The sequence below is a fragment of the Quercus lobata genome, chromosome 9 (genome assembly GCF_001633185.2).
Source record: "Quercus lobata isolate SW786 chromosome 9, ValleyOak3.0 Primary Assembly, whole genome shotgun sequence".
Classification (NCBI taxonomy): Eukaryota; Viridiplantae; Streptophyta; class Magnoliopsida; order Fagales; family Fagaceae; genus Quercus; species Quercus lobata.
The window spans coordinates 37748995-37764488 of record NC_044912.1 but is presented as its reverse complement, the minus strand read 5'-3'; the positions used below and the strand labels follow the sequence as shown (position 1 = coordinate 37764488).

Sequence of the window (15494 nt, the reverse complement as noted above, 5' to 3'; positions counted from 1 at the left end):
AACCCAGAAAAAACTCACACCCAAACCGGCAAGCAACCCACCGATTTAAGACCGAAATTCAAATTGTCCTTCAACACCAAACTCAGACCGATTCAAGCAACCCACCCCTTCAGCCCTGTTTCTTGATTTTTTTTTTTTTTTTTTTTATGGGTCCAAGATGAGAAAGGCGAAAAGGAAGAGGGGAAAAAAAAAGAACAAATTGAGATGAGAAAGGTGAAAAGGAAGGGAAAAAAAAGAGAAAGAAATAACTGAGGTGAGAAAGACGAAAAAGGAAGAAGAAAAAGAAAGAAAGACTGAACGGAAGAACAGAGAAAGAAGAAAGAAAAGTGGAGAAGGAAAAAAAGAAAAGAAAAGAAAGGAGAGTGAGTCAAAAGTTGCGGCTGGTGGGTCCCTTGGTGTATGTTTAATTACGGAAATGCCATTAAAAACAGAGTTATGGAAACTGAAAACACTTAAGAGCCTGTTTGGTTTAGCTGTTTCCGTAACTCAGTTCTCAGTTTTCATAACTCATAACTCAAAAACGGTGGGACTCATAGCAAAAAGGTTGTTTGGCCAAACGATAACTCTGTTTCCATCACTCAATTCTCTGATTTTTGAGTTATGAGTTATGGAAACTGAAAACACATTTTGGCTGTTTTCAGTTTCCATAACTTATAACTCAATGGTATTTTTGTAAATAAAACTACTTACCCGGTCCCACAGTCAGAACAAATTCACGTGGTGCGCTCCTTTTCATACTCTCTTCAACGGCTCTTCAATCATCTCAGACTTCTCTCTTCACTTCAGTAAAGCAGAGCTTCATCTCCATTCCAGTACTCCTAGAAGAAGCTCTCACTGCCCTCACCTCCTCACGCACTATTTCACCGCTCCGAGCTCAGCCAACCGCGCCGCCATGTCACGGTAATGCAGTGCTTCTCTGTTTGCTTCTTCAGTTTTTTCTTTGTTTGATGTTTGGGTAAGCATTTTATTTGATTTATTGAAACCGTGGTTATGGGTTTGCTTCAATGGTTATGGGTTTGCAGTTTTTTCTTTGTTTGATGTTTGGGTAAGCATTTTATTTGATTTATTGAAACCGTGGTTATGGGTTTGCTTCAATGGTTATGGGTTTGCAGTTTTTTCTTTTTTTTTTCTTTGTTTGATGTTTGGGTAAGCATTTTAGTTGATTTATTGAAACCGTGATTATGGGTTTGCTTCAATGGTTATGGGTTTGCAATTTTTTTTTTCTTTGTTTGATGTTTGGGTAAGCATTTTAGTTGATTTATTGAAATCGTGGTTATGGGTTTGCTTCAATGGTTATGGGTTTGCAGTTTTTTCTTCTTCTTTTTTCCTTTGTTTGATGTTTGGGTAAGCATTTTAGTTGATTTATTGAAACCGTGGTTATGGGTTTGCTTCAATGGTTATGGGTTTGCAGTTTTTTCTTTAATTAAGATTGAAAGGCTTGTTAGACCATGCTTTGGCTGGGCTTCGGCTTGTCTTAGTGACCTGAAATTGATTGGTTTTGTATGTTTGATTTTTGCACTAGTTTTAAATTTAAGTTTGAAGACAACCTTAATTTGACAAGTTGATTGTTCTATAAAATACTTAGTCCATACTGGCCCATTGTTCTGTAAAATTTAAGTTTTAAATTTCTGCACTAGCCCATTGTTCTGTTTGAGATTGTAGGGCTTCAAACCCAGCTTACCATATTATGAACAGATGATACTTTTTTAGCAAAGGCCATTATATGCTATCTCGTGTATGATATTAAAAAAAATACTAACAAAGTTTTTATTTATTTAATAATAATGAATTTCTGAAATCTGCTAGTTTTTATCTTATTATCTGTTTTTGCTTTATTCAACAGCTTCTTGCCTTTCTTTCCTTTTCTGAATTAAGGATTTTTTTTTTCCCGGGTGCGCATGTGTGTTGGGGTCTCTGATGTAACATTTGGCACTTTGGCATTTCTTGACATGACAAACAATTATAATTGAAAAACACTATAGAAAATATTGAATTTTTTTTTCTTAAGCCATCCGCACCTTGTGGTCTAGGTTGGAAACTTTGGTGCTTGCCTTTTTTATGCTACTTAATACACAATGTTTGGTCTCTGATGTTTGTTTTTTAGTTATGGTGGCCTTTGTAAATCACATTAATTTCATGTACTAGGAAATTCCTACAAAGTACATAGCAAAAAAACAAAAACAAAAACAAAAAAAGTCTTGCTTAGACAGAGGGGAAAGTCTTGTTTTTTAGTTATGGTGGCTTTTGTTTTTTAGTTATGGTGGCCTTTGTAAATCACATTAATTTAGTTCTAGCACTACACACTGTTTGGTTTGAATTTATTAACAACTGATACGATGATTTGTGCCTTCTTTTTTGTCTTATATCTTTAATACTGTTTATGGATTTCAAAGAACATAAGTCAGTACATGTCATTGCAGTCATATATACATATTAATATGGATCATATGCTCAATATTTGTTCATCTAAAAATACTGGGATATCTTTATTGTACTTGTGATATGATTGTGTATGAGATGTGTGTGTTGTTCTTTAAGATGGTTGCGGAGTTGAGAACATGGGATGCCAATTGTGAGGATATGTTGTGTGACTCCATACTTGGACACTTTGTTTGTGGGAATTTACGTCCTTATCATGCCAATGCGCACGTGTGGGAGGAGATCACAAACTTTATTAATGCCCGCTTGGGAAAGGCCTTTACTGTGAGGCGGGTAATGAGGAGATGGAAGCATACTCGACGGAATTATCAAAGATCAATGGGGGTCCGTACCAGAGCTCTTGGGCCTAATGTTTCCCCCGTGTCCTCTCCAGACCGATTGTCTGATGACCCGCCTCAGTAAGAGGTGGATGCGTAGTTGAACTAATGTAGTGCATGTCTTTTTTGATATACTGCTGACATATTTTGTTCCAATTATGTTCAGTAGCGTACTTTGTTATGGGTTACCATGTACTTAACCATGCACTAACCTAGTTGTATTTGTGGCCACTTACAACCGTTTACTAACTCATTGTTTCGATCTTCCATCTTTTGTATATCTGGTCACACAATATATGTGGTAAACCTCGATGAAGTATTTATATATTACCACTATTTCTTATATATTGCCACTATTTCTTACATTTCGTGCATGCTTTTTCTTATCCATGTTGATTTAACTGTGGAATATTTTTTATTTTTTGGACTCTTTAATTCTACATGGTACATGAATCCTATAGTCCTATTAATCAATTGTTAAAATTATTATCTATCATGAGCTTACCACGTGAGATATTTCAAATAGATGGCACATGAATCACAAGAGACAGATGAGAAAAAGTGGCCTCCACATGTAGAACATATTTTTATTGAGATCATGTTGGAGGAACAACTTAAGGGTAACATGCCAAGCGGTGTGTTCAAGGGTCCTACATGGGCATCAATTACAGCTGAACTTAACCGAAGGACCGAGAAAGATTTTGTCTTTAAGCAAGTTCAACAGAAGCCAATAGGCTCTGACTCAAACAACGCAAGTGGAGCCAATTGCTAAGACACACGGGGTTGGGGTGGGACGAGCAGACCCAAACAGTGACTTGTTCTGACGAGGTGTGGCAGAATGTGATTGCGGTATGTTTATTGTTGTTTATTAATTATAACCTATTGCAATTATTTATTTATGCAATTTGCCTCCAAGTTGGTAATATATGAACTGTTGTGTTCAGTGTGCTAATGTTTTCAAGAATATTGCAGGCCAATCGTGGTGCAGCTAACTTGAGGAAACAGGGATGCCCAGACTACCCATCACTGCAGCAGTTGTTCGCCACTAGTACTGCGACTGGGAACCTCCAGATCTCCTCAAACACTCCTCCCCTGAATAGTGACGAGGAGTGTGCCCTAGAAGAAGAGCTTGCCAATGCCAATACAGATGCCAATGCTGATGCAAGTGCACCCACTCATCTGGATGATGACTGTTACACCCCTAACTTTGATAGTTTCCCACAAACTGTGGAGGATGCTAAGGTTGAGAAGGTAACCCGGAGGGCGGAAAAACGTCATGTGCAAGATGCAAGTGGCAAGGGTAAGAAGGCCTCGAAGAAGTCGGATAGGGCAAGTGAAATGACTGCGGCCCTAAAAGAGTACAACGCAATGTCCGAACGTAGGTATAGTGGTAAACTCGGCAGGACTACCGGTTCATCCGACCAATTCGCTCAATCCGTTATAGGGGATGATCCTTGTTCACTCACCAAGGCAATGGACGTGCTGAACACGTATCCGGATCTAAGTAACAAGGCCTACATCAAGATGTCAAAGGTTTTGCAGCAAAAGGATAATAGGGTAGTGTTTATGTGTATGCCGGAGCATAGGAGGAAATCTTGGATTGAGGACATTCTAAACCCGGAGGAGGATCGATGATGCATTGTATCACCTGTGTCTAAGTTATTTGGTTTTTATGTACTATGGATTCGAGTTGTTCTATTTACATTTATATTATGTTTCGTATGGATAATACGAAGGTTTATGTTATTTATGAACTTGAGATGTTTGTATGGTTTGTGTTTCGTATAGATAATACGAAGGTTTATCTTATTTATGAACTTGTGATGTTTGTATGGTTTGTGTTATATTATGTGACGGATTCGGATTTTGGGTTTGTTGATTTTTAGGTGTTTATTATGGTGATGGTTGAATTAGGTGTTTATATTATGCAATGTACTTGTTTTATTTTATTTTATTTTTTTTGTCTTTTTATAATCTATGGTTGATGTTATTAGTAGGACTATTTGATAGGTTTCTATTTCCTATGTAGGTGGTCTCTCATAACTTTGTTGAATTACATGTTGAGGTGTAGATTGTTAAGATTTACATATTTACTTTTATATCTCTCTTTACATAACCTACTTGAATAGTGTGTTTGTGCTAATGTATAGATGACTTATGGTGTCCGGAAATGACTGGTGGCGGGCGATCCAAGAGTATGACTTTGATGATGCATACTTCAACAACGTTGGTTCCAGCAATGACTGTGAACTTGATGATGGTGATTGGACACATTCGGATTCCGAACGTGAAGAAGAGGCAGAGTTTAATTTAGTGAATCTTATAGTTGGAGAGATATATGCGTATATGCAGCGGCATTATAATAAACAACCAATGCGTGCTAATGCGTTGACCAGTAAGGCGTATATGGACGAGGTCATTGAAGGTAATGCTATGAACTGTTATGAGATGTTCCGCATAACACCTAAATTACTGTTACATTTAGTGGATGAGTTGGCTCAACATGGTTACTTGAGGGACGAACGTGGTGAGGTGAATGCCACTCAGGTCGTGGCCATGTTATTGTACATACTTGGACACAACACCCGCTTTAGATGTGTTGCCGACAGGTTTCAGCACTCAACAGAAACCATGTGCCGGCATTTTTGTAAGGCGTTGTAAGCTGTTCACCACTACGCGAAGCATTTAATTAAACCTGATCAAAATGTCACAGGCCTTCCTGAACATCTTCAAGTGAACAAGTACTGGCCATGATTTGAGGTACAAAACATTCTCTTACTTAACTAACTGGACATAACAGTAAAATAATATGATATTTGATATATGCTTGCTAAGATTAATGAAAACTTTCATGTGTAGAGATGTATAGAAGCAATTGATGGAACGCACATGAGTGCCCGCCCTCCTGCAAATGAGACTCAAGCACACAGGGACCGCAAGAGTCTTATAACAACTAATGTGCTCTGTGTGTGTAACATGGACATGCAGTTCACATTTGTCCATGGTGGGTGGGAGGGCAGTGCGAATGACTCAAGGGTTTTCGAGGATGCAATCAGTGACCGGAAGCATGGATTCTCATAGCCACCAACAGGTACTATACTGTGACTTTAACTAAAATTACTGTGACTTTAACTAAAATTATTTTATCCTCCACGTCTAAGTAGTATGTTTATGAACAACTTAATTACGTGCTTACTAGTTGTGTGTGTGTGTGTGTGTGTAGGGTCGTACTACTTAGTGGATTCAGGTCTACCAATTGGCACTAGTTTTCTCCCCCCTTCACAAGTCAACTAGGTACCATGTGCAGGAATTCAACTCAAGCGGTAGACGGATAACATCAAAGAAAGAGTTGTACAACTACAGGCATTCGTCCTTACGGATGGTTATTGAGTGGTCCTTTGAAGTGTTGAAAGCCCGTTTCCCCATTCTGAATTTAATGCCAAACTTCAAGCCAATTAGGCAGCGGTACGTGGTTATTGTGTGTTGTGCTCTACACAATTTCATACGCATGAACAATCGGAGTGATGAATTGTTCAGAACAATAGGAGAGAGTGATGGCGAAGGTAGTGCGACCAATGGCGAAGGCAGTGGAGATGTTGGAGCATCAACAAGCTCAGCGACCCAAATGCATGTACTAGAAATGTCAAGTGCATCAAAGTGAGCGATGGGCCAAGTTAGGGACAATACCACTGACACAATATGAAATGATTATGTTGCTCGTGGCAATGTGAGATGAATATAAGTATTTTGGGTTTTCAGCCTAACTTGTAATTTTACTGCACTATTTTAGGTCTGTGTAATTTGGAATATTATGTACTTTTGGTTTATAAGTATTTTGGGTCTGTATAATTTGGAATGCTTTGTTATTGTTAAGGGTGATGTTCTTGGTTCTGTAGTGAAATTCGATAAGGCAATTGAGTTGGACCCTCGTCAAAAGGCATGTAGGTTGCAGGGATTTTTTTTTTTTTTTATAATGCATTTTTTGTGATTTGGATTTGTATTTGTATTATTTGTTGATTTGCACTCTTTAGCAACCAATATATTGCAACAGACCCGCCCACCAAAGCTGTGAAAACCATCCATCCAAGCAACCATGATACACTTAAATATTATATCTACATCAAATAAAGTTTTTGCTGTTAACTTAAAGAGGGAATTTTTTTTTTTTTTAGGAAAATAAGTGTACTTGTTTTTTTTTTTTTTTTTTGAGAAACATAAGTGTACTTGTTGATAATCTTAATACAGTTTAATGTCTCACTTATACAAGGTTTGTAGATTTATTTTTAAAAAAATGGAATAGAATCCATTTGAATAAGAAGTTACTGATCGGGATTACTTTTGGTTTTGTTGTACAAAATACTTTCATATTCGAACCAAAACCAGTAAATAAGAAAGAACATCTTTACTTCATCACTTAGATCATAAAGGATAATATTGACTTATTAGAAGAAAATAAGGATAACATTCGATTTAGGAATTATGATATGTAGAGGGGGAAGTGCTAAATTTGCCCCACAAATATACGCATCAGTCATAAATTGCCCCACAAAACTGAACACATCTGCACAAAGCACGCTGCTTCACATTTGTTTCATCCAACTTTCCCCAAGATCACCTCATCATTTCCCACATCATTTAACAAGTATATAGTAATCTAGAAATATAGCAAGATACACTATTGCAAAATTTTGGATCACAACAACTAGATAGCTGATCAAACTCTTCTTTGAAAAAAGAAAAGAAAAAGATGATCCAACCAAAAAAGGAAGCTTAAATATGAAAGATATTTACATTACACACGTGATCGTCAATGGGTCATGGCAGACACAGTTGTGTATGGCCATGGCCCCTAAAAGCAGTAGAGAATACAAAATAAATGCCAAGCATAGTCCAAGAGAAAAATAAAGCTAGCCTATACTTGTAGACCTTGTCTTCAACAATCCGGAGTACGAGCTTAGTTTTTTCATCCTTGCGCTTTGCTATCCTTAGGAGCACCCGTGCTTCTGCTTCCCTTGCATGAGCCTCATCCCTTTCATTTCTTGCAGCTACGGCCTCGGCCTTATATCGGATAAACCTTTCATGGACAAGTGGTGCTGTTGCACGGCCATGTGGGCATGTGTTCTTGTCCAACCATTTGAAGAACTTACATGCCTGATCGGAGTCCTGCATACAACATTGAAGACATATAAAAGATGGTTAATAAAGATAGTAAGAATATGACAAGTCAAATATGTAACGACAATAAAATCATGTAATACTAACCGGCGACCACTGTTGATATCCATAGAACCTCCTACCGAAATTATGGGTAGATAGGGAGGTCCTTTCCACACACCGATCCATATCGCACATATGGCCACTAGAAGTGGACTCATAAGTAGTGGCAGAAGACATATTATAGGCTGAGAAAATGAAACTCATGCAATAAGTCCAATAATAACACACTGGCAGAAGACATATTATAGGTATATTTAATGTTCAATTAGCCTAAAAAAAAAAATTAAACTTGGTCATTATTAGTCTCTTCTTACTCGGATATGAAGATGAGAGAAAGAAATTTCTCATCAAATGAATAGAAAAAGTACAGCTCTACTTATATATACAAGGAACAGAGCAATGGAATGAAACAAAACAAAAGGAATTAAAAACAAGCTTTTTAATTTTAACCCAAATCAATTTCTTGTACTACATTTTTTTGGATTCTCAATATCAAAATTAGCCTAAATTCTATTTCTTAATGACCAAAGAATTGAATAAATCACGAAAGAATTGAATAAAATGGAATTAAAAAATGGTATGCCTCAATAAGTGTAAGTAGGATGCAGAATGTATATCCTAAATTCCTCATTTTTTGAAAGTTCTCTGGTTTTCAAAATATGAAGGGCTTGTTGTGAAAAAAATTTCTCAGATTTGTAGAGTTAACAAGAAGACAAATAGAGGATTAATCTTTTTATTTATATAAATATAATGAATGAGTGTTTCTCAAAAAAAAAAAAAAACGCATGAGATCACCATTGCAACCTGTCTTTCACTTACGCACTGCCAACCAAAATACTTGTTGGGAAAAGCTGCTTTATACATGGAACTGTGCTATAAGCTACAATGACTCAACTACCCAACCTATTAGGGCTCCTGACGTCTGAAAATAAACTCTAACGTTGCAATAAGTAAAAGATAACAATAAGTCAATGACAATACCAAATTCTAACTTTAATATAACAATAGTATATTAGTAGATAAACTCAAATACTAATGGCACCTATTATTTCACACACAACTTAGTTGTTGGCTCCTATTATTTCTCATCATCGCACTTCGATCTTCTAGTGCTACTTGTATGGACACCAACTACACACATACATGACCCCTTCATAGAAACCAACATGCTATGCACTCCTACAATTAGTCTAATGGACCCACAAGAGAAGAGACTATAATAGAACATGAGGCTAGATAATGTGGTCTTAAAAACATACCCAATCTCAACAATACAATTTGAATTGTTGACCCAAATAGATGATAAAATATTAAATTGACCAGAAAAAATTTTTATTCTTGAAGTTGCAATTTTTTTTTCTTTTTTTTTTTTTTAAAGTCCAAACTTTGCCCCCCCAAACCTTTGGCTCTAGCTCCGTCCCTGCCAATAAAGCTCAAAGGTTCTTTAACTAAGTTGTTCCAGGCATTCCCACAAAAAAAAAAATCAAGTATCGTATAAAAATAAGAGGTGAGAGAAACCATCAACATATCACATGTTCTACTTCCCACTGTGAAACCAGCAAGATGCTGTCCTGCACTTCACAAGATACTGCCCTGCCACTGCTCTTACGAATTACTTACTCAGTGCCTCCATCACTATCATCAATAACAATTGTGACAATGGATCACCTTGACATAAACCTTTAGAACTAAAAAAATAAAAAAAAATAAAAAAAACAAAACAAAAAAAAAAATCCCACATTTCCATTCAAGCTGCCATTAGCTAGAATCAAAAACCTAATTGTAGAAATGCAACAAATAATCCAATTCGTCCATTTCTCTCCAAAGCCGCACTGTTTCAACATGTAAATGTGAAAGTTCCAATTAGTATGGTTGTAGACTTTCTTCAAATCCAACTAACTTAAGTTCCAATTAGTATGGTTGTAGACTTTCTTCGAACCTCATATGATTCCCATTTTTCTTTGTTTCTAATGGTTGAGAACATAATTTCCAAACCATTTTTCCATCAATCCTAACTTATCCTTTCTTATATCTTTGTTTTTGAGCCTTTACCTCAACAAGTTTTTACCATTTCCAATACTTCAATCCCAATGGACCTTTAAGATTCATAATTCATAGCAAACAAAATCAACAAAGCAAACAAAATCATAATTCATAATTCATAATTCATAGCAAACAAAATCAAATAAAGTAGCACCATCAATATCTACAGAGCAATTGGTTGGTAACAAGAACAACCAGCTTAATTGAAAAAAAAAATCAAACAGAAAAGCACCATAAATTAGTTCCATAAATTATTTAAAAAATAAATAAAATAAACCCATAACCACGGGAGTTCAGTAGATCAAACCATTGAAGCAAATCGGCATACTTCAAACAGTGGGAAAATGGGTTATTTAGAGTAACAAATAATATCACTAAAACATAATTTTCACACAAAAGCAGACATGAAAATATATGAACATCTATGCAAATTATTGACAAAAAAAATTGTTCAAGGATCTGGGGATTCAATCTCCTGCAAAAACATAAACCCATACCCATTGCCAGCTTCCAATCAAATACAATATGAACAATACCAACTAATCACTAGCATTACAAACTTGCTTTTGTATATAGCAAACAACGTAACCAAATAAAGTAAATTATGTAGGTGTCCTGTAACAATGATTTTATTCACTCATTAAAACAGGATCCAAACACCATTAACAGTTCCAGAAAATACATTTATAGCTCGCAATATCAACAAAGAATTTAAAAATTAAAGTGGGTATTTCTATTCAAAACCATAAAGAGTAAACTTGGAGAGCTACAAGCATATAGAGTATGCAAACCAATATTTACAATAAATTCAACAAGTCAGTCCATAGCTCCTACATCAAAAAGCTTCCGACTTTAGTCTACAATAATTCAGTTATTGTCTAAAACATAAAAATAGCACTTTACTATGTTTTCCCAGGTACCAAACAAAGATCAGAGGGCTTTTTCCCACAAACACAAACAGTATTATTATTAAAAGTATAGAACAACTAGCAGATCTACAAAATAGGAAAAAAAAACCCTTTAGCAACAAAGATATTTAAGACACAACAGTTAAGGAAATAAAAACGAACTTCATAAACAAAGTTTAATAAAGAAAGTATTGAAAAGAAAAGAAAATGAAAAAGGAATACCTGAGCTGAGCTAAGTGAGGGAGGGAAGCACCGTCTTGGGTCGGAGGAGATCGTTCGTGACAAAATGGGGAAATGGGTGACGTTGTTGTTGTTGCTCGTCGGTGCCGCTGGGAAATGGGTCACGACGGAGGAGATCGCGCCGCTGTACACGTCGGAGAGTTGGGTGTTGTTCACTGGTGATGTCCTGACGAGTCGAGAAAGCTTGAGAAATTTTTATGGGTTTGGGTTTCCTCGTCGGCGTCGCTGGGAAATGGGTCATGACGGAGGAGATCGCGCCGCTATACACATCGGAGACTTGGGTGTTGTTCACTGGTGATGATGGTCCTGACGAGGCGAGGGAGGTTGAGACATTTTTCTGGGTTTGGGTTTCTGCTTTGGGAGAGTGACAGGGCTGAAGGGGAAGAGGAAATGAGAAAAGAGAAATTTTGATGAAAATGTTCCGCGGGTAACAAAACAGAAGTGCTCTGATACAGTAACAGGTGTGGGGTCCATGAATAGTATAAAAAATATTGAGCGATAGAAATTGGATTTCTCAATCATAGGTCCCACCATTTTTGAGTTATGAGTTATAGGAACAGAATTATGAGTTATGAAAACAGCAAATCCAAACAGCCCTGACTTATTTGTTAAAACAAATTTAAGTATAATTGTGTTCATAAAAAGTAAGTTTTTAAAAACGCTACACAAGTAAATAGATTTAATTTTTTTAAAAATAAAAGTTGTTGGAAACGCACTTGCCATCTCTTCATTGCCTACTTGAGGATTTGAATTCATGTTGACAACTGCACCCAGGGGAAAAACTGAAATGGTACAGGGCATCTTAAAAAAAAAAAAGGAGAAACTGAATTTCAAGAATTGGTCCTTAAAAGGAGCTGCAATGTTATGTTATGTTATGTTTTATATATATCACACGTATACACGAGTACATGGACAGTGGGGAAGTAACAGCATTAGAAACTACCTGAAAACATAACTACATACTTGATCAAATTAAGAACATTATCAAAGACAACTTATACAATACACAGACAAGTGACAACCCATAGTGCCCCTTTTTCACTAGATGCCTTGTCTAAAACTCTACATAAGAAAAAAACTCTCCACATCAGTTTTCTTTACCATTGTTTCGCTCAACACTGCAGTAATAAAATTCTAAAACATTCCCAAAATCATTCACTAAGCTCCCTTCCTAGTCAAGTCTTCGACTCCTGATGCAACCATTACGATAATTTGACACATACCTAAATACTTGTTTCCTTCAACTACATCTCATAACATTCATTCCGGATTCCAACTCCATTTACTGGACAAAGTTTTCATGATAGCTCAACAATCTTCTGACGCTTTTCTGATTGATTGACATCTACACTCAAAGAATGGTCTTGGCTAGACTTTGATCTTTTAAGATTCACAGGAAGGCATGCTTCACCATCATCATCATCATTATCACTGCTATCTTCTGAATCTGTCCCGCTATTGCTAGCAGCCAATGGAATCACAGGGTGACAACCAGCAATTGCAGATTCAGCAGCAGCAACAGCCTCAGGGGTATGAAGATCAGCAATACCAAGCATCAAATCCTTATATTAAGAAGCACTGAAAAGATCAGTTATGATATCGTTGATTGCAAAGTTAAGTAGGCAGAAAGAGAACGCTTACCAATTCAATGATTTCAGATTCATTTCCAGTGAGCACTTCGATATCATAGTTCTCAGAATTGTCCTGCATTTTAGTTATAGATATACACAGGTTAGAAGTAAATAGAAAATTTAAAATTTAAAAATAAAAAAAAAATAAAAAGAAAGAAAGGGAAGAGAAAGCATGAATTAGAGATTAAAGGAGACTCTATGTAATTCAATTAAACATAAAATATCAAAACACAACCTTTGCACCATCTTGAAGCCTTTCATTAGCCTCTGATATCACTCCTAAGAAGTCTTTAACTTTTCCCAAAACTGCAGCAAAGGCAAACAAATTAAGCACAAATTATTAAAGAAGCATCACTGTCTCATTCCCTTCAGTTTCTTTTTCAAAAAATAAAAACCCCTATTGCATGTTGTTGCAAAATTCATATTTTTCATGAAATATCAAGTACAATGTAGAAAGTGAAAGCTTGGTGCTGAGCAGCTCACCATTCCTACAATTATTTGAATAATGCCTGTAATGTTTTAACTTATCCTTCAAACTGTATAACAACGGTTAACATTTTTAAAGGAATGGGGAGGTAAAGCTTAAAAGCCCAAAAGGGAGCAGGTTGCTAGCTCACCAATTTGTCTGACAGCACTAACCACCCAAAACAACAACAATAACAAAACTTAGTCCCAAAATTTTGGGGTCAACTATGAATCACAACAGACGAATCAAGGTTGGCCACACATATTCTTCTCCACCATTCTATCTATCTAAAATAATACTCTATACACCTTCTTTATTAACATGTCCTTTTTTACTATGAACAACCCAAAACAACAATCACAAAAAATCAACACATGCATATGACAGTAAAATTTATGCCTAATGCTCCATCAAAACTAGAAAGAGATCTAGTGATGATAACTCTATTAGGACCAATTTGGAATTTGCAAGGAATATCTTCTTTGTTCATCAATTCACCAATTTAAAGAACTTAACAATTATGTTTTGCTTGTAACAAGAGAGACCCCATGTTATCCTCTAGAATCATCTTAACAGTAGTAAACAAAGTTCTAAATATTCAAAACGCAAAAACTTGTGACCAACAACTCATCTTGCAGATATTAAACAAGTTCAAACAAACGTCATACATTATGGAAAAACTAATAAGAATATTTGTCTTCAATGTAATCATAGCTTTTGGTTAACGCTAAGCCATTACAAACATGTGTGTGTAAAAAAAAAAAAAAAAAAAAAAAAATTACCAGTGACAAGCCAAATCTCTTACATGTTTTGCTTATTAACGGCGCCACAAGTGACAAGCCAAAGCAAATAACTCAAATTATGTCTATCTGTCAAAACAAGCTCATTCCAACTTCACTAAGCCAGAATTTGTTTACATAACAGTAAACTGAGCAAGGAATAACGGTTCCACATTCAAACAAGACAAGTGATTTACAAGGAGGATTTGAGTAGAGTATCAAGTAAATAAACAATTACCCAATACTTATTTTCATTTTTTTAACAAAAACCAATGGCCTAGAAAACCATTTTGGGGAAATAGTGCTGACTTTGCAAAAGCAGATAAATAAAGTCTAAACAAACAAAAGAATGAAACCATATAGTAGTAATTCAGTTTCATAATGCATTCTAATAATAAATTCAGAAGAGAAAGATGGGTAGTGGGTACCTTGGCTTTTGGGTACAGGGGCAGTAACGGGCTTTGCATCAGGAATGGGTATCTGGGGTTGAGGAAATGAGTCTTTTTTACAAACGAGAAGTGTAGACTCTACACAAAATATTATACATCATATATAATAAAAATAAAATAAAAACAGTCCAACATATATATATACATATAAAAAAAAAGGCACCAAAGAGAAAGAGAGAAACCTAAGGCTAAGGGTGAGGTAGAAGGATTGTTGTGCTTGTGCTCCAAGTGAAGAAGGTCTTTGCTTGTATTCCCCATATCTCTCCCTCTAACGGTGAAGTTTCAAAGAATAGGGTTTTCCTAAGAATATTTCTTTTTCTTGCTGAATCCTAGGAAGATTTCTTTTATCTATTTTAAAATAAGGGTTCTTCTAAAATAAAATAAGGGTCACAACAACAGTGCCCAAACCCATCAACCCGCCCCCGACCCGTTTGATATAATAATCGATTCTATGGCCAAATGGGCTATATATAAAAATAAAAAAACAGTTTTTTTTTTTTTTTGGGGGGACCGTTTTACTTTTGTTTGACTTCTCAGTTTTTGCTATTATTTAATACATATTCTTAAATTAAATTTAAATTATATTCTATATTTAAACTTTCCATTAAATTTGTGTAATAATTAAAATAAAAATTTCTAATAATATCATAATTATTAAATTTTCATATTTTAAAAAAATGACAAATTTTCTACAAAATTAGTTGTAGGCTTAAGCTACAATCTAACTAAATCTTTTTATTGGAGATGAAAATATATATTTTTATTTGACAAATCTACCATTGGATTACCTTTTCTTTTTATATTCTCCGTACTTGTAAAATTTATAAAAAAAAAAATTAAAGATCAATAGTTATGTCATTAATAAATTGTTTAAAGTGTAAATTTTTGTAGTTTAAAATTATGCATAATCTTATATATCATATAATAAATTATATCCGATTGATATAAAATTTGACATGTGTATTAAAAGCGTAAAGAACATACAATTCAACGGTTAGATTTTCA

General features: G+C 35.4%; 2 protein-coding genes across 2 annotated transcripts; both read right to left on the bottom strand.

Annotated features, from left to right (window-relative positions):
• Positions 1–7504: 7504 nt before the first annotated feature.
• On the bottom strand, positions 7505–11640 carry LOC115958853. Its single transcript, XM_031077102.1, has 3 exons — positions 11147–11640; positions 8019–8158; positions 7505–7919 (listed from the first exon to the last, which is right to left on the bottom strand). Exons 2-3 carry the CDS (start codon positions 8148–8150, stop codon positions 7572–7574), a joined length of 480 nt encoding a protein of 159 aa, XP_030932962.1. The 5' UTR covers positions 8151–8158; positions 11147–11640; the 3' UTR covers positions 7505–7571.
• A 375-nt stretch (positions 11641–12015) lies between these two features.
• LOC115959170 lies at positions 12016–14842 on the bottom strand. The gene is made up of 5 exons (XM_031077482.1): positions 14672–14842; positions 14469–14567; positions 13031–13101; positions 12806–12868; positions 12016–12726 (listed from the first exon to the last, which is right to left on the bottom strand). Exons 1-5 carry the CDS (start codon positions 14745–14747, stop codon positions 12463–12465), a joined length of 573 nt encoding a protein of 190 aa, XP_030933342.1. The 5' UTR covers positions 14748–14842; the 3' UTR covers positions 12016–12462.
• Positions 14843–15494: the final 652 nt, after the last annotated feature.